We start from the raw sequence: 19325 nt of genomic DNA, 5'->3' as shown, positions 1-19325 counted from the left end.
CAGGAGAGGCTGGCGCAGGAATGTTGAGGCCAAGTGCCCTTTTGAGTTGAGGGCACAGGAGGCTACATAAAAGGAACTCAATTCAGATGGAAAACTACTCCTGGAGAAAAACTGTAGGGTGCGTAGGTGAGCGTCAGAGGTGAGGGCAGCCCATACGTACACTCAGATGCTCAGAGCTGGGAGGGAATACACTCAGATGCTCAGAGCTGGGAGGGAATACGGAGATGATCAAATCCATCCCCCCACCCATTACACAAGTGGCAAAACAAGGCTGAGGCAATGACCCCTGACAGAAGCTTGTGCCCACCCTGAGGGGAGGGTGTGGGGAGGATGGCGTTTGACAAACTACGCCATTCCCTTTATACCGCTCTGGGAACTCACAGCCACTGACAGCCCAGGAGGCTGCGTTCCTGCAGAAATGGGGCAGCCACATGCCTGTCAGAGCCCTTAAATATACCAAGGTCCAGAGTCAGCCAGGCCAAGCATTTGGGGGTCTTGGGCCACTGTGATCGCACGTAAATGGTCAGGGTCTTCCTAGCCAGGTACACCCCCAAGCCATGCCAAGCCCTTCCCTGGCTTTGCCCAACAATAGATGGTTCTGGTCCCCACATCTGGCTCCCGAGGTCCTGCTGCACTTGTGCCAACGCTGTGCTGAGGACTGCCAGCCCCAGGGTGGGGGATGAACCTGGGTGTGGCTGAGCTGTGCCAGTCTGTGCCCTGCCAGCCACTCTCTGCCCTCCTGAGAGACAGGTGTAGCTGGAAGAGTCTGCTTCTTAGGAGACTCTGAGCTGGAATGGTGGCCAAGAAGGCTCGGGTGAGGATGGAGGGGGGGTCTCAGCCCTGGGCTGCCGCCACTGCTAACCCTGAGTGGCGCTGTCCTTTCCTGGAGGGACAGAAGCAGCTGGTGCCCTGCTGCAAGGCAGGGCTTCCCCTCCAGACCCTGGCACCTGAGAGCTCTGGGATGTGGGTGGAGGGGGCAGAGAGGGGCCTTCTTGTTTGGTGCGGCCTGGAGAAGGGCAGGAAGACTGTGAACCAGAAGAGTCTAGAAAGCCCTCAGAGAAGTACCCAGTTCCTTCAGAGTTTCAGATGGAAGCCTGTTACCGAGACGGAGCGCCTGAGGCGGAGGTCCTGTCTCCCATCCTGTTAAGTCTGCCCTGCAAGGTCTGGGATGCGCTGAGGGAGCCTCCTCCACACCTCAGGCCTCCAGCCCCAGCTGCTCCCTGTCCAAAAACAACCCTGAAGTTCTTTGCTGTGCTTAACGCCCACCTGCACCACCTCTCCCAACCATCGCTCCAAGCAAGACTGCCCAGTGATGACGGCAGTCACTCCACACCACTCAGGTCTCCAACCCAGGGCCGGGAGACAGCTGTCCGGTAAAGAAGGCTTTACTTTTGGAGTCTGGTTTTCTCTCCGGCAAGTCCCTCTGTTCCCAAGCTCCCAGCACCTGCCAGCAGCATGTCCCCATCGTCCTCCGTCCTCCCTCCTCTAGTATGGCCACCTGGCCAGGGTGCTGGGAAGCAGAGGGTGGAGTGAATCTTCAGGCTGTGGAGGCCGGTCGCCTTTCATCCACAGGCTCCAGAGATTGAAAGCTGAGGTTCCCCAAACAGCAGCCCTAGACTCACTCCCTCGCTAAACGCAAGAGGAATCACGGAAACTGGGGAAAGGAAAACAAACCTTCAGAGGACAAATTTCGTTTTAATGACACCATTCATCATTCATTTTTTAATTAGGAAAAGCTCCCTAATGAGATGCTTTTGACAGCTAATGGGATTCTCAATTTCCATGAGAATCATTCTTGCCCAGAGGATTAGGGGAGTTGCTGCTCGCCAAGCCTGGACCTTCTTTCCCCAGTGTCCAATTTAGTTTGCAAATAATGATGATTCCCGGGTGCAGTGGAAACCCTTCCTGACATCATTCATGTTGCTCCCAGTGCTGGCTGGAAAGCTCTGAAACTCCTCTGCCTTAAAAAACTGCCCAACACTGACCTTCCTCTGCCCAGGACTTGAGTAAGTGGAAACAAAAAACACAAGCTGCAATGTTTGTTTCTAAATATTTTTATATTGTGTATATTGTGTATATTTTTGTTGTAACATATTATTTGAGCACAGATTCCATTAAAGATTTTGTTTTTTTCTTTAAGCCATTGGTTATTCAAGAAGTGACCTGAAGGGCTGGCATTGGACTCTATTTCATCTCAGTTTGGGTTAGGGAGGGGGAGAGTGTGGACAGCAGTGGGGGTGGGTCTGTGATGTATGCGCTACAGATGGGGCATCCGTGCTCGGTGCTGGTGTTTCCAGCTCGGTGGTTCTTTTTTTTTTTTTTTTTTTTAGTATAAACTTATTTATTTATTTATTTATTTTGGCTGCATTGGGTCTTCGTTGCTGCGCGTGGGCTTTCTCTAGTTGTGGCGAGCGGGGGCTACTCTTCGTTGCGGTGTGCGGGCTTCTCACTGTCGTGGCTTCTCTTGTTGCAGAGCACGGGCTCTGGGCGCCAGGGCTTCAGTAGTTGTGGCACGTGAGCTCAGCAGTTGTGGCTCACGGGCTTAGTTGCCCCGCGGCATGTGGGATCCTCCCGGGCCAGGGCTTGAACACGCATCTCCTGCATTGACAGGTGGACTCTTAACCACTGCGCCACCAGGGAAGCCCAGCTTGGTGGTTCTTAACGTTTCTTGAATTACTGAGTTCTTTTGAGTGGTTGATGAAAGCACGATTTCTCTGCCCATAAAAATGCACAGATAGACAATTTTGTGTAAGATTTTGGGGGAGAGGGCTGTGAATAAGGAAACTCATCCATAGTTTCAGGTCAAGAACCTCTGTGCCAGCTATCCTGGTGGGCACCCTGCCTTCCCCTTCCACTCTTACACGGTACCCCAATGAGAACGTAATATTTTGACTATTATTATTGGAGGAATTGTCTTCAAAATATCCTAGGTACTTCCTTCCTTACCCCAATGACCTAGTCTTTGGGTCTTTCTAGAGGCTGTCAGCACCCTGATCTTGAGAAGCGATTAGGAATGTTCTCAGGGTAAAAGGCCATGGACAGTTCACATACAGAAGGGGAAAATAAGAGGAGCATTAAGCCTTAAGGTAGAGTCTGGTGCTTGGTAAGTTTAACAATCGAGTGGGCTTTGAATGGATGAAACCTGAGAAGGTGATCCGTTCTCACCAGTTTTTCTAAGCTGATGGCAGTGTATGTAGTTTTGCCATTCATAACTTTTCGCTGGAGGATTAAACTACCCTGTTAAATTCAGTGTGGGAGTTGTTTCCCTTAAATGTTTTCACATCAGTTTCCTGTGTATCATTTACAAATATTTTTAAATGCTTTCTGGAATGGCAGAAGTCACCCCAGAACAAACTTGAGAGCAGGGTTCAGCCTAAAGGTCCAGGAACCCACTTCTGTTTGGAGTGTGGAGAACTGACTCTCCTAGAAGGAAAGTCTGGACCCTGTCAGCAGCTGTGTTCCAGGACTCAGTTCCAGGTTTGGACACCCGAGGCAGTTAAAGGTAAGCTCCCTGGCAGCCAAAAGTCGTTAAGCCAGCTTTGGACTTGGCCTCTTATCACTTCCTCCTTCATTCTTCGGCTTCCTCCCTTCCTCTCTTCTACCATTAAGTAATGGGAAGATTCTTTCTTCCCATTTACTTAATGTTTACCGATAATGAGGTAATTATGAAGACCATTTACTGGGTACCTACTATGTGCCAGGGCACTGGGCGAGAGGCACTTTCAATCTCACTCTCATTTAATTGCACAGCTACTTGGTGTGAAGTGGGTATAAGTACACCCGTATTGACACATGAGGGAAAGGCTTAGAGAAGTTCAGTAACTTGCTAGTAGGATCACACCCAAGACTGCCTGGCTCCAAAGTTCGTGTTCTTAGCCTTCGGGTGTTTGTATAGAACTTTGAGGACACTAAGTTTGTAGAAGCATCAGGGTGTGTTTAAAGAGCCAGACTCACTGCCCTGGGCCTCGGGCACAGCCGTGAACCTTGGAACATTAACTCGGTGTTCACTTAACAGGATCTACATTTTGTCAGCCCTCCCAGAGGTAGGTCACAAGAAAATCAGCAGCTATCACCCCCAATTTCCAGAATCTAGCATTTATGCCAGCGCAGAGTGGTATGAAGTCCACGAGGCACATTTAAGAAGTTTAGCAGATACAGGACTGGAGCTGCCTTCTTAGACCTCCAAATGGAAAGACTTCATTGAAGCCAGTGGGGTTTCCATTACTAAGAAGACACATGGTTAGGAGAAAATGTAGTCCTTGTAACTGAATCTTATTTCTGAGATGCCTGCAGGCTTTTCTGGCATCTGGTATAAGTGATCCTCTGGTAAAGGAGAGGCATTCTGTCATGGTTAATAATGAATGAGAGTGAAAGGAATTGACTTGGGTTATTGAGTTCAAAAGGTAAACTTTACTGGACAATGAATAAAAAACATTGTGATGGAAATTGCTCCTACACTCTGCCTGATGCCTCCTGCAAGATGCAGAAAGGTGTCTCCCAGCAGGTGATTTGATTTTCTTCAACAAATTCCTTAGCCTAACGAGTATAATTTCCCCCATAAACTTGTTGTGAATTAATAAAAATGTCAGCCTGGAGAACTGAGCTCACTGAATAAAAATGACTGTGCTGGTGAGAAGCTAAGTTGTTTTATTATTATTATTATTATTATTATAAATATAATTACAGATAAATTGAGACCATTTTTGATATGTGACAAACATACATTTCCTGTGTATAGCACACAAATAATACATAATGTATTCCACACTTGAACAAATGCTTTTTAAAACTTTAAAAGTTAATATATTAGCATATTAAAATTTGAATACAGTACATGTTTTTGGTCATGAGCTCTTTGAGTTTCTTCTCATGGCCCACAAGATATTCAACTCCATGTCACTATTTTCCTTGTCTACAGTAGTGATATACAGTTCATCATACACTTTTAAAATAAGACTGTTTTATATATAACTGTGTAATGTGGTGAGCTTACATTACAAAAAGTATATATAAAAGTACATATAAAGAATATGTAATTATGCCTTGACTCTATCCATAAATGACTTGAAGCAGGTAATACATTTGCTTTTAAATGCTATTTACAACATGGACTCTTGAATGATATGTGAATTTGAAAATGAAAAATATGTTTTCCAGACTCAAAATGTTGATGTCTTAACATTGTTTATTTAAAAATTTGATTTCCAGGTGGGCAACCCTACATTAGAAAAAGATTCAAGGGCTGTGCCATAAAATCACTTGTTTTCCATAGTCATTCTGAATTTAATGCTATAAAGAAGATGCTACTTGGATTTTTTTTTCCTACACTGACTATGATCCAAGTTATTAAAGTTTCAAACCATATGAAAGCCTTTATGAGGATCCTGAATTGTATTTCTCATTAAAGAAAAGAAATGGCTCAGTGAGTCATGTCTCTAGACTTCAGTATAAGAGAAAGCAGAAGGCCACTGTCAGTCATTTGGAAAAGTTAAAACTCAGCACTTAATGTGAATTTAGATGAGCGTAGGAGAGGATTTTTATGGGCTTGTGTTCCTCCGAGCATCCTGAGGGCAGTGAGAACACAAGACTTCTGATCTTCTAAACAAAAATCATTATCAAATGGATTTATTAAAGAGCTAAGCAGAACAAACTGCAGTCATATGTGTGTAGCTACAGTTGGCTTCCATGGGAATTATAAATGGCTCTGAGAACACTTTCAATTGATTCAGAATAAAACAATTGAAGGCTTGCAACAAATGTACAAAAAACTAAAAGCAATGATTAACCCTGACATGAAGAATCTCTGTTACATTTGCTTGTAAAATTTATGTACTTTGTTTCTTTTTTAACCCTCTGTTTAAAAAATCCAGCATTCTCGTCTGAAAGAAAAAAGAAAATATAGGCTCTTGGCAAATACCTGTGAACAAGTGAAGAAAAGTGATGGGGCCGCTTCTGCAGTAGCTTTCCATCAGAGATAATGTTTTATCTTGAAGCTAGTACATCTATTTTTAAAACTCATTTACCTCCCTACACACTCATGATTTATTTGCATATTGACACAAAAGCTGGCTTCATCATCCATCATCAATCAGACAAAAAAAAAATCTATCAAGCACCCACAGGATGCACAGATCTGTTTTTGAAATGGTGTCATGGTGTCAATCTGTCCTAAAACTAGGAGTACTTTTTTGAAAAGAAGCTATAGTACGTTGAGAAGTATTATCATTTTTCTGGGAGGAAAAGTTGCTAAATACTGCAGCAAACTCCTCACAGAAGCCACAAAATCACCTCTGAAGTTTTTAAGGAACAACTCCCTGAAGTCTAGAATTTATGAGACCAGCAAATGTAAAAATTTCACAACTCTAACACACATCTATCTAGGGCTCAGTGAAGACTTGCCTCAGATTTATATGTCTAATTAGGTTTAAGCTTAAAAGTACAACATGAAAAAACCTAGAATGTTTCAAATAATCTGAAATAGCAATCCTATGACAGTTATAACAACTGCAATTTCAAACACCAAGGCTTGCATAACTTCACAATATAATCATCTCAAAACATGTGATCAAAAACTTTGGGTAGGAGTTTCTTTCATAAATTCTTCGAGGACAGCTACCACACTTTTGGCTTCGGGCATTTCTTCGTGTTCCACTTTAACAATCTTCAAAAGGATATCTCCACTACCACAGTTCTTTAGGAACATGTAACATTTAAACAAAGCATAATGATTCATTTCTGCCTGCCGGATAAATCTCTTCAAATTATTTGTGTCTTGTATGGCCTAGAAAAAGATTACCCAGTTAAATGTGAGTTTAGTGAGATAATAATGAAGCCTGAAAAAGACCTCCTATCCAGCTGAGAACTCAACATATGTTACTGAAATGTTTGCTTTTTATTTTTGAATATTTTCACCATTTTTATTGCTAATATGCTTTGCCCTTGGTAGAACAAAATCTTTTATATATATAAAGTAAAAATACTTTACAAATCTCCTAAATAAGGTGACAACATGCCTCCCCACCAAAATTTTGAACCCTTAGGCATGGAACTCCTTTTTTTGTGCTTTCCAACTAAGATATGTCACAAATTACAAGACTGACGTCCTTGAAATATAAGCAAGCATTCAATCCAATTAATTGGATATGCAATGGGACATATGCAGAAGCCACTGAAAAATATAAATGGAATGCCTTTTGAGGATTCTAGTTCGTGTTTGTTTTTAAAAACTTATTTTAATTATTGTGAATAAGGCTTACGGTACAAAATAGATACAGAATAATGCAAATTTATGGTTAAGACCCGGACTCTACTTGACAATTTATCAAAAAATATAAAGATACTGTTTACATATAAAGAATGACAGGTAACATCCTTCATTAGTATTGCCTTTACAATTTATAATGTCGCTATATCACAGTGGATAGATTTGCTCCATTGAAATGTGTCTTTTTGTTTGTTTATTTGCAAATAGTAAACTGACATGAAAAAATGTTCAGCCTGAATAATAATTAAAGACAGATTTGAACAGCTATGGAGTGCCAGTATTAAATTAATAAAAATAAATAAGATTGATGAAAACTGTTATATTAGGTTCTGCACAGAAAACCCACACACATTGCTGGCCATTCTGTAATTTGTTCCTATTTTTCTGAAGTGCAAGCTGGCAATTTGTAATAGGAACCAAAGCATTCAAACCCTTTGACTTGGTAATCCCACTTTAGGGAATATACCCTAAGGTAATAATCCAAATGAAAAAAATACGATCCAGCAATGCTCCTTCTGCATCTACCTGAAGAAAACAAAAACACCTATTCAAAAAGGTATCTGCACCCTCATGTTCCCTGCAGCATCACCAATGACACGAAGAACCCAAGTGTCCACTGAACGGATGAGTGGACAAAGAGACTGTGGTATATATACCCAGTGGAATACCACTCAGCCAGGAAAAAGAATGAGATCCTGCCATCGGTGACAACACGGATGGACCTCAAGGGCATCGTGCTAAGTGAAACAAGTCCGACAGAGAAAGACAAATACCACACAATCTCTTCTACATGTGGAATCCAAATATATATAGAGTTAAAAAAAAAAAACAAAACAAGCTCATAGACTTCGAGAACAGACTGGTGGCCACCAGAGGCAGGAGGTAGGGAGTGGGAGAAATGGGTGAACTGTTTTGGTTTTGGTTGAAATAAACTGAATTTTTAAAATACAAATAAAGGGACTTCCCTGGTGGTCCAGTGGTTAAGAATCCGTCTTGCAATGCAGGGGATGCTGGTTTGATCCCTGGTCAGGGGACTAAGATCCCACATGCTGTGGGGCAACTAAGCCCGTGCGCCACAACCAGAGAGCCCGCACGCCGCAATGAAGAGCCCACGCTCTGCAACTAAGACCCGACACAGCCAAAAAATAAAAATAAATAAAAAATAAATAAAGCAAATAAAAACAGTGATATACCATCGTCACCCTGTCAGATTAGCAAAGATGAAAAGTTTAGGTACCCAGTGGTCACTGGATATGGGAAAACTGGCACTGAGGATTCTAGTTTTGAGAATGACATCATAGCTATAAAGCAGATTTGTTACTCAGTCACCGGTACTAATTACAATTCAGACAAAGACTATGCGTGGCACTCTCGGCACACAGCCAATTAGTTACCTTTAGTTTAAAGTTCTCCAGGATTTGTCGAAAAAGAAAAGGGTTACCTCCTTCAGCACCATTCAAAAAAGCCTGCATCCAATCCTCACAAAACCGATTGCTTCCTATAAAATATTTTAGAAAAATAAATAAAAGTGAAATCACAAGACATTTATTCTTCCTTTTTTTTTTTTTTTCTTTTATTTATTTATTTTTTTTGCGGTACGCGGGCCTCTCACTGTTGTGGCCTCTCCCATTGCAGAGCACAGGCTCCGGATGCGCAGGCTCAGTGACCATGGCTCACAGGCCCAGCCGCTCCGCGGCATGTGGGATCTTCCCAGACCGGGGCACGAACCTGTGTCCCCTGCATCGGCAGGCGGACTCTCAACCACAGCGCCACCAGGGAAGCCCTATTTTCTTTTTTTTAAATTGAGGTGTAATTGACATATTAGTTTCAGGTGCACAACATAATGATTCAATATTTGTATACATCATGATATTCTTTCCTCCTTTATAAAAACTCTTATAATGAATTATTTAAGACTTCTATAATGGTCTAAAAAAACTTAACTCACCACCTGGTTAAGGAATACCAAAATGGTTGAGGCTCCAATGTGCCTCTTCCCAATCGCATCCCCTTCCTTTCCCATCAGAAAGAATTATCATGCCCATGTCTTTCTTTAAACTTTTGCCACATACTTTATCTATAATCCCTATATAGTATTATTTTGCATATGTTAAATGTTATCAGTTCTCCTGTTGACAGACACTTAAGTTGCTTTCAGTTCTTTGCTATTTCAAATAGTGCCCTTATGAACATCTTGTATTTGTCTCCTTGTGTACATATACAAGAGTTCTCTATATTATACCTAGGAGAAGAATTGCTAAGCATGACATGATTTCCACGTTTCTAAAACTGCTATTGTTTTTGGTGATTTGGGGATAAACATGTAAAACTGCACAAGACAGGAAGGATAAGTTCATTTGTTCTCAGCGCAAAAAAGGAGATTCACAAGCCTGCTCCCGGGGTTGTGGCTCACCTGCGTTGTGGCTCACCTGCGTTGTGGAACTGAGGCTGGGAGCTACTACAATCGATGATCACAGACTTATGCTGCTCCTCTGTCATGGCCATGCACAAAGACGTCATGGTGCCTTCGTGAATAAGGCCTTGGAGACTGGCCACACTCAGAAACCTGCCACACACACAATCCTTTTGCACAAACTATATTACAGGATGGGAGGGAGGAAGCAAATTCATTCTGCACTGGGAGCGGGGGTGGGTGTTAAAAACATAAACATCAGGCTTGCTGCGGAAAAGGTTCTCTCTTTGCAAAACTGTTCTTTACCTGTGAATGTCTCTCTTTGTTTTTTCATCGGATTCTTTAACCTCAACAGGAGTATAACTCAGCGCCTATGAGAGAAAAATAAAGCCTAACTGATACATGTATTCCAGTTTTCCTTGTTGTGCAGCCACTTGTGACTAAACATCACCTCCCCCAATAACCACCACGCTAGACGGTGCTTGCTGGGCACTGTCCGGGAGCTCTCCAGAGCCTTGTTCAGCTGTTGCTCACTAATGGTCTGAAACCTGGCTTCACCACCTGGGCTTGTGGGGCCAATCCAACCTCAGCTGCATCTACCTACCACATATTTACATGAAAAACCTGGCCATTTACTTGAGCCTACCCCATTGTCTGGATATTTTAGTGAATTTTTCATTTTTTATTTGGACATTTTTATATAGGTAAAATCACTTTTGATTTCCATTTTCCTTCTCAAATTATTGTGGAAATTACACCTCTTCCAGATCACTTCAAAGAGTAATTATTTTAGGGAGTTCCCTGCTGGTCTAGTGGTTAGGATTCGGGGCTTTCACTGCCGTGTCCCAGGTTCAATCCCTGGTCAGGGAACCAAGATTGCATAAGCTGTGCAGCGCAGCCAAAAAAAAAAAAAGGTAATTATTTTAAAACGTTTTATCCTATTAGAAGACTCAGTATTTGCAATTCTACCTTAGTAGTGTAACTTTCTAGATCTGAATAAATAGAGTGTGGTCTATCCTAATGCAGGCATTGTCTGAATGAATATTTGGGGGGGAAGGTAATGTTCAGAGAAAATAAGTATGTCTTGAAATAATCCAAACTCGGCCAAAGTGATTCTCAATTAAGGAAATGCTTTTGTTTGGGCAATACTTACAGCATGTAGCAGAAAGGTAAGCTGCTCCTGAAAGAGATGAACCACCCTTTGGATTGGGCATACAACATCCTCAAACCAGCTGCTCAGGTAGGACTGTACATGGTTCTCCCCACCCCTTTCCTAGATCAAGAGAGAATGTCATTTGCTTTGATATCAGCCTTCACCTTGGACTTAACATTTTCTTTATGATACTCTTGACAGTGAAAAGAACTGGGGATAGACACCTTCTTTTAAGCTAACACCACAAATTTTAAAAAAGGAATTGTGATATAACTTTGCTGGGCTTGTTGGGCAGAGTGGGGATTAATTCACTGCTATTTCTTCACTGAAAGGAGTTGGGGCATTTACATGTCAATCTCCTCCCACTGTACTGTGAACTCTTGGAGACACTCTCTTAATAATCCTCATCTCCCCAGCACCTGGCACAGCGTCTGAAACGTCCATGGATGAGCTTATAAAGTGCCTGCTGAATGACAAAGAATGCAGATGGTTCGTTCACACTCGAAATGCGAACAGGGAAGGATACAAGTCATCGCATCAAAGCACTCAAGCCCACTCCGGGTGTCAGACACACTGCCAGGAGCCCATTTGGCTTCCTTGGCTGTGCTGCTCCCTGGGGCTGGAGGGAGAGCTCCAGCCTGGGAGAGCAGCTCCCCCTAGACTCGTATCCCCGGCTAACTCCTATGCTATCCTTTCCCCTCCTGCAGTGTCTTGTAAGCACATGCACGACAAGTGAAAGGAATTGGGGAGTAAATTTTAAGAGTTATGACTTAACTGCCACCAACCAAATGCATAGTTTTTAAAAGGTATGGATAAAGGAATTGATACGGATGTATCTAATTTATAAAAGATCGATTAATGAAAAATGGGATGTTTCTAAAAATCTTTGAGGTTGAGTTCAAGGACAGTCATCCCATTGCATAGCATGTCTCTGGTGCCAGAGGCTTTGTGGGCCATTAGTTCTGACCAGAATATAAATCTTATGTGTCTAGAAACTGGGAAAAGAACGTCATCTTCCTTGCTTGGCATGTTACTATATACCTTTGAATTTAATTGAATTTTTCATAAATGCAAAACTTCAGAAGCAGTCTTGGTGAAACTTACAGCACTTATAGGACTATGTTCCCTGCTTCCCTTAACAAGCACCTTTCTTTTTTTTCTTCTTTTTTTAAAACAGAAATCCATTTTAAATTAATTTATGTATTTTTGGCTGCGTTGGGTCTTCATTGCTGCACGTGGGCTTTCTCTAGTTGTGTGGAGTGGGGGCTACTCTTCATTGTGGTGCGCGGGCTTCTCATTGCGGTGGCTTCTCTCGTTGCGGGGCACGGGTTCTAGACATGCGGGCTCAGTAGTTGCGGTGCACGGGCTCTAGAGCGCAGGTTCAGTAGTTGTGGCGCACGGGCTTAGTTGCTCCGCAGCATGTGGGATCTTCCCGGACCAGGGCTCGAACCCGTGTCCCCTGCATTGGCAGGTCTTAACTTAACCACTGCACCACCAGGGAAGCCCCCAAGCACCATTCTATTAGCCTGCAAACTAGCACATTTTCAGAATTTCGAAGTTGTCCACCTGGAACCCGTGTCCCCTGCATTGGCAGGTGGATTCTTAACCACTGCACCACCAGGGAAGCCCCCAAGCACCATTCTATTAGCCTGCAAACTAGCACATTTTCAGAATTTCGAAGTGTCTGTGTCCACCTGGATGATTTGACAAGTATAGCAGTCGCATAATGTTAATCATCTCAGTCTTTAAAAATATTAATGCAGGGACTTCCCTGGTGGCCCAGCGGTTAAGACTGCACGCTCCCAATGCAGGGGGCCCAGGTTCAATCCCTGGTCAGGGAACTAGATCCCGCATGCCACAACTAAAGATCCCGCGTGCTGCAACTAAGACCTGGCACAACCAAATAAATAATAAATATTTTTAAAAAAAGAATGAAACTCTTTAAAAAAAAATTAATGCAATCATCTTACCTCACAGTTCATGTTATTTTTCAGCCCTTGAATATACTTGTCCAATTCAAGCCTGAAAGTATGTTCTTAAGGAAGCAATAAAGGATGAATCAAGAAAGGGTTTTATTTCTCAATAGGTAATATAAAAATCTCTCAAATAACTGTCAGTTAAAACAAGCCAAGACAAACTGGTCGTATGGAGGTCTGAAATTGAAGTTAATGCATAAGAGGTAGAAAACCTTTTCGGAGGTTGCTAGTAATAATCCTCTACTTGCCTGCCAATATTTTCCTTCCTGATACCCTCAAAGACCAAAGAAAGGATATAGCTCAAGTCCTTTTTCAGACCCTCCTAAAAAGCAGACCACATACTCTGAACAGTTATGTTCAGAGTCTGTTGTTGTTTGGGAAAGCAGTTTTTCTTGTCGGAAAAGGCAGTAATAACAACCAACTTGGTAACCTGGAGTTCTAGAAAAGAAAGAAAAAGGTTAAATGTATTATTTTGATAACTCATGCATGTAGTTCTGTAGACTCCTCTGAGCCCTGGTCATCCTGATCTGGCAATACCATTAGACTGCTCAGTAGGTCAGAGCTTCCCAGACTTCTTGGTTTACTTGTAACAACAGAGGAAAATGAACATATACCATAATGGGCTTTAGCTAAAGCAGCACCTAACAAACATGGAATTTCTTTGAATTCTTCTGTCTTATGTGAAAAATTCATGCAAATTTTACCCTTGTTCATAGTTTATCCATGTTCACATAAATATAATCATCTTTTCTCCCTCCCCTAAACCTTCACGAATCACTGAAGCTCCAGGCACATGTGAAGTGTTTATGCGATGGCCTTATCTTTGGTATGTGGCCTCATACTCCTGAGAGGACTTGATGCCAATATCATGGTCTGAAGTGAACTACAATCAAGGGGTGTAGTGGAAAGATGGCTGGAATTCAACTGAGGACACCTGTATTTAAGCCTGAATTCCATCAATGTGACCAGCCTTGGGACCTCAACTTCTCTGAGTTTATTACCTCATCTGAAAATGGAAGTAAGAGTATCTGCTTTATCACCCCTTTGTAAGGAGAATGGCATTGAAGTTTGTGAAAGCCCTTTACAACTGTAAAGTATACAGTTATAATTTTGGTAATGAGCTCTTTTCTTCCAAGTACAAGACTAAATACGTACACTGAGGAGGCAGAGTCTCTGCCGTTCAGTTAATTCCATTCCACAAAAATGTGTGTGAGGCCCAGTGCTCAGCTGCCAGGGAACAAAGATGAACTTTGCAGGTCTAGTAGGTACTGATCTTTTGGAGTTTCTCACCACTTCTCATATTTAGCTCAGAAATAAAATCTCAGGATACAGCACATTTTATACTTACCTCAGCTCCACAGATGCAACATTACCCAGCCCTTCAAAGACTGCTCCCTTAGAAAGACGCTTAGCAATGAAACTGCACAGCTCTGGCTCCAATTCAGATGGTAGATTAGTATCCGCCAAGGAGAGGCTTGACAAATGAAAGACACACGTTCCTTACCAGTGGACTCTGCATTTACACCCCATAAGTCAGACAGGACATCGCTAAAAGCCCTCACTAAGGACTCAGCAAAGCTTTCTATCTGACTCCTGTTGGTGAGGCTTCTAGGAATGTATATCACCAAGTATGATCTACCTCATCCATTTAAAATAGTTCTATCTTTCCAGCTCATTCTCTCTAGTATTATGACTCCACTGGGACCCCCAAGCCACTGACCTTATATCTTTTTCACAGTAGCCTCAAGTTTCTCATCCTCACCTCCTTCCTCCTTACCCAGCCTAAATTTCAGTCATTGTAATCACACCCCTGCAGACATTCTCATTCAACCCCTTTGTTTTCACCTCCCTGTACCTGCTTAGCAAAACTTCAGCCCTGGTTAGTCCAGCTCTCTACCTACTCTGCATCTGCACCTCTGCAGCTGAATGTGGTTGGACAAAAACCCATATCCACAGTGTCTAGTCTCATTTTAAATTAATGACCACTAGGAATTCCCTGGCGGTCCAGCGGTTAGGTTGGTGGTTTCACTGCTGTGGGCCCGGGTTCAATCCCTGGTTGGGGAACTAAGATCCTGCAAGCTGTGCAGCACAGCCAAAACACATACATACATACATACATACATACATACATAAATGACCACTAGCCTCCAGTGGGCCCTACCGCTGCCCAGCTATCACATTTCCTGGTTCACTCATTCTTCAACTCTTTGAGATCTCTATTTTTCTTTAAATTAATTAATTAATTTATTTATTTATTTTGGCTGCATTGGGTCTTCGTTGCTGAGCGTGGGCTTTCTCTAGTTGTGGCGAGTGGGGGCTACTCTTCGTTGCAGTGCGCAGGCTTCTCATTGCGGTGGCTTCTCTTGTTGCGGAGCACGGGCTCTAGGCACATGGGCTTCAGTAGTTGTGGCTCGCGGGCTCTAGAGCACAGGCTCAGTAGTTGTGGGACACATGGCTTAGCTGCTTCACGGCATGTGGGATCTTCCCAGACCAGGGCTTGAACCTGTGTCCCCTGCATTGGCAGGCGGATTCTTAACCACTGTGCCACCAGAGAAGTCCCTTGAGATCACTATTTCATGCCTCCTCTTCTTTCCTCAATCCTCCAACTACCTACTACCCATTAATAAACACATCAGCTTAGTGATCATTTATGAGCTAAACATAAACACTTCAGTTTGGTTGAGATTAGAATATAAACAGAAACTATGAATTGAATATGCAGGAAGAAAAGCTCTTCTATCACCAAACTTCCCAATACAAAGTATAAACCCAATATGTCTCACATCTTTGGTTTCATGTTATGGAAAATTTCAAACATATAAAAAGTAGAGAGAATAGTATAATGAACCCACTTGTACCTAACACCCAGTTTTGACAATTATCAGCTTATGGGCAATCTTGTTTCACTTGGTGGGGGGGATAAATTGGGAGACTGGGATTGACTTTTACACACTACTATATATAAAACAGATAACTAAAAAAGACCTAGTATACAGCACAGAGAACTCTACTCAATACTCTGTAATAGCCTATATGGGAAAAGAATCTAAAAAAGAGTGGTTATATGTATACATATAACTGATTCACTTTGCTGTCCACCTGAAACTAACACAACATTGTAAATCAACTATACTGCAATAAAAATTATTTTTAAAAAAATCTTGTTTCACCTGTACTCCCATGTTGTCCATACCTCCCACTTCCCAGACTTATTTTGAAGCAAGTTTCTGGAATCATATTATTTCATCCCTAAATTTCTCATTAGGTATCTCTAAAAATGAGGACTTAAATATATGTATATATATATATATGCACAGTTCTATTACAGTACCTGAAAAATTCCTTAAATCATCCATCATCCAGTCACTTAGTGAACATATTTTTGTATTATACTCCACTTTGCATCCATCAAGTGTTGAGGTTCATTCATTCATATATATATAAGTATATATTAAATATCTACCCTGTGCCAGGTACCACTCAAAGTACTAGGTAGGGAGACATCGATGAACAAAAGAGACAGCAATCCCTGCTATCCTGGAGTTTACATTGTAGCGTGCAGCAGAGGAGCTATGAAAGGATATTCAATGGGGGGGGAAAGGAGGATTTTAAATTTCTTGATACTTATATTGAATATTTACTGGAGTTCCAATCGAGAAGCTCAGATTAACTGTGTGGCTAATCACCCTGGGGCTAATCACAAGGGTATTTGGATCTGCCCCAGCCTTGACTAAATGAACTAATAAAATCAAGATGAGGTTCCTAGGGGAGAGGTGGGCTTGATGGTTTGACTCAGGGAAAGCTGCGTGGAGACAGGGTACCCACTGACATCTGCAGGCCAGAGATGCCCTTAAGAGAAAAGCACATACGCGGGATACGGCCAAGCTGTTTTTACCTGAAATCATCACCAGAGGGAGTTTCTGCATTTGTGCCACTTGGGCTTCCATCATCACTGTCCGCTCGCTGCTGTGCCAATCTGCACGCCGCAAAAGCAAGTCAGCTATCAACTTATGGGTTCTAACTCAAGCGTAGTATGGGGCCCCACCCCCAGCAAGCAGGTTAGGGGCAGTCAACTAAAATGCTGCAAGGTAGAAGTGCTTGAATCCTCCACTGCCTCCATCGACAGGGAAAACCCATAAAACAGCTCTGACAAGAGTTCCTTCTCTCTCCAGGCCACTTAAGGGGTGGAGGAAAGGCTAAATTAAACATCCAGAAGAGTCAAGGAAATTTACTCTTAAAAACAGACTTTACAGGGAATTCCCTGGCGGTCCACTGGTTAGGACTCGTAACTTTCACTGCTGAGGGCCTGGGTTCAATCCCTGGTCGGGGAAATAAGATCCCCCAAGCCACGCACTGCGGCCAAAACAAAAACAAAAACAGACTTTACAGGGCCAGAAGAACCCCAGGAAGTCTGCTGGGGCAGAGGGAAAAGAGGCAGCAAGGACAGAGGGTAACTAGAAGGTGGGCGTGGGGGTAGGGATGGCGGGTTGGGGATGGAGGAAAGTGGGGAGACAATGACAGGAAGGACAGGGGATGGGAATTGACATTATTGAGCGTGGGTGGCACTGCGCTAAACAAAAGGCAGGGGCGACAGGAAGGGGCTGGAAGATGTTAAGGACAGAGCACACAGGCATGGGAGGGCCAGTCACAAAAGTCCAGGATGGGGGCCCGGAAGTACCGCGTAAGGCGAGGAGGGCCCTGAGGGCCAGAGACCTTGGCTGGGAGGGGAGAAGACGGCGTTTGAGAGCCGCCAGGCTGCAGGACCTGGGGTGGGCTGCGGGGCCGGGCGGCGGGGCCGAGCGGTGGGGCCGAGCGGTGGGGCCGGGGCGGGGCCACAAGGGCGGCCGGGCGCTGCACCTGCTTCCGCGGTAGCTGTAGAGACAGTAGTGGCTGCTGGGCGGCGGCTCGAGTCTCCGCTCCTCAGCGGAGCCACCCTCCTCGCTGCTCTCTAGCTCCTTTTCATCCCCATCCAGCGATTCCTGCAAGGAGGGGAGCATCGCGGCGGCCACTGAACGGCCCTGTGTCCCCGCCAAACCGCTCCCCCGCTGCCGTACAGTCCTCGGTGGCCCGGCTCCTCCGGCTCCCGGCCCTCGCATATCTGCGTTCCGCCGGTTTCCCGGGCTCTCAGGCGAGGAAGCTGGACCGCCCCCTGATTTTCATGTCTTCTCTCACATCATTCAGGTGTCTGCAGAAACGTCACTTCCTCAGAGAGAACTTGACTGCCCTATGCAAAACACATCCCACACGCACCGCTACTGATGTCCCATCAGTCTCTGTCCTGTCCCCTTATATTTACTTCCTCTTCATCGCACTTACCCCCACCTTATGTATTTGTTTACTATGTCTCTCCCAGTAGAATGTCAGCTTGTTCACTGCTATATCCTCTGTCCTAGCCCACGGCCTACGGTGCTCAAGAACTGTTTGCTGAATTCGTTTTAACGCCTAGGCATGTTTTTCTTGCACATTTCACCCCATCACCATATCAAAATTATTAAAGTACACCTACATCCCATGTTAACTTCATATAGAAAAATAATAGCTAACATGTACAGAGCAGTTTCTGTGTGTGAGGACCCTTCTAAGTGCTTTACAAATACTTACTCATTTAATTCTCACAACTCCATGAGGTAAATATTATCCCATTTGACAGATGAGTAAACCAAGGCCAGTATTAACTTGTCCATGGTAAAATAGCTAATAAGTGGCAGAGTGGCATTCAAACCCACTCTGGCTCCAGAACTTTTTTTTTTTTAAATTTATTTATTTTTGGCTGCCTTGGGTCTTCATTGCTGCCCGCAGGCTTTCTCCAGTTGCAGCGAGTGGTGCGCAGGCTTCTCATTGCACTGTCTTCTCTTGTTGCGGAGTGCAGGTTCTCGGCGCGTGGGCTTCAGTAGTTGTGGCTCGTGGGCTCTAGAGCACAGGCTCAGTAGTTGTGGTGCACGGGCTTAGTTGCTCCATGGCATGTGGGATCTTCCCGGACCAGGGATCAAACCCGTGTCCCCTGCGTTGGCAGGCGGATTCTTAACTACTGCTCCACCAGGGAAGTCCCTCTAGAACTCTTAATACTGCAAAATTGAATTGAGGATGACTTGTTGACCTAAAATTATTGGACAATTAATCTCAGGGTTGTTTTGTTTTGTTTTTTGTTTGTTTTCACTTCTTTAGATCTTTAATTTCTTACAATATTTTGGTTTTCCAGAATATAGTTCAGAACTTTTGTTAAATTTATTCCTAATTTTTATGCTTTTTGATGCTATTGTAACCAGAATTGTTTTCTTAATTTTATTTTCAGATTGCTTGTTGCTAGTGTATAGAAGTACAATTGGGGCTTCCCCGGTGGCGCAGTGGTTGAGAGTCTGCCTGCCGATGCAGGGGACATGGGTTCGTGCCCCGGTCCAGGAAGATCCCACATGCCGCAGAGCGGCTGGGCCCGTGAGCCATAGCCGCTGAGCCTGCGCGTCCGGAGCCTGTGCTCCGCAAGGGGAGAGGCCACAACAGTGAGAGGCCCGCATACCGCCA

General features: G+C 43.7%; 1 protein-coding gene and 1 non-coding gene across 2 annotated transcripts; one reads left to right on the top strand and one right to left on the bottom strand.

The window, feature by feature from the left end:
- Positions 1–6193: 6193 nt before the first annotated feature.
- On the bottom strand, positions 6194–17821 carry CUNH17orf75 (chromosome unknown C17orf75 homolog). Its single transcript, XM_007452371.1, has 10 exons — positions 17664–17821; positions 16702–16782; positions 14155–14280; positions 13104–13244; positions 12801–12858; positions 10831–10950; positions 9984–10048; positions 9694–9830; positions 8659–8762; positions 6194–6781 (listed from the first exon to the last, which is right to left on the bottom strand). The coding sequence occupies exons 1-10, from the start codon at positions 17801–17803 to the stop codon at positions 6566–6568; spliced, it is 1188 nt and encodes a 395-aa protein (XP_007452433.1). The 5' UTR covers positions 17804–17821; the 3' UTR covers positions 6194–6565.
- On the top strand, positions 10476–10547 carry TRNAE-UUC (transfer RNA glutamic acid (anticodon UUC)). The gene has a single exon. It is a non-coding gene; the product is annotated as a tRNA-Glu (tRNA).
- Positions 17822–19325: the final 1504 nt, after the last annotated feature.

The sequence above is a fragment of the Lipotes vexillifer genome, unplaced genomic scaffold, assembly GCF_000442215.2.
Source record: "Lipotes vexillifer unplaced genomic scaffold, Lipotes_vexillifer_v1.1 scaffold216, whole genome shotgun sequence".
Classification (NCBI taxonomy): domain Eukaryota; kingdom Metazoa; phylum Chordata; class Mammalia; order Artiodactyla; family Lipotidae; genus Lipotes; species Lipotes vexillifer.
Note: the sequence above shows the minus strand (reverse complement) of the source record. Positions and strands in the feature narration are given on the sequence as shown.

What these genes read in the sequence shown, in the direction of transcription:
- CUNH17orf75 (XM_007452371.1), bottom strand. Translation starts at nt 17,803, where the DNA reads ATGCTCCCCTCCTTGCAGGAATCGCTGGATGGGGATGAAAAGGAGCTA. An exon ending in TCTGAAAAAGGACTTGAGCT is followed by an intron (nt 12,859 to 13,103) that starts ATATCCTTTCTT and finishes TTAAGAACATAC; the next exon opens with TTTCAGGCTTGAATTGGACA. An exon ending in GCCTCAGTTCCACAACGCAG is followed by an intron (nt 8,763 to 9,693) that starts GTGAGCCACAAC and finishes AATATTTTATAG; the next exon opens with GAAGCAATCGGTTTTGTGAG.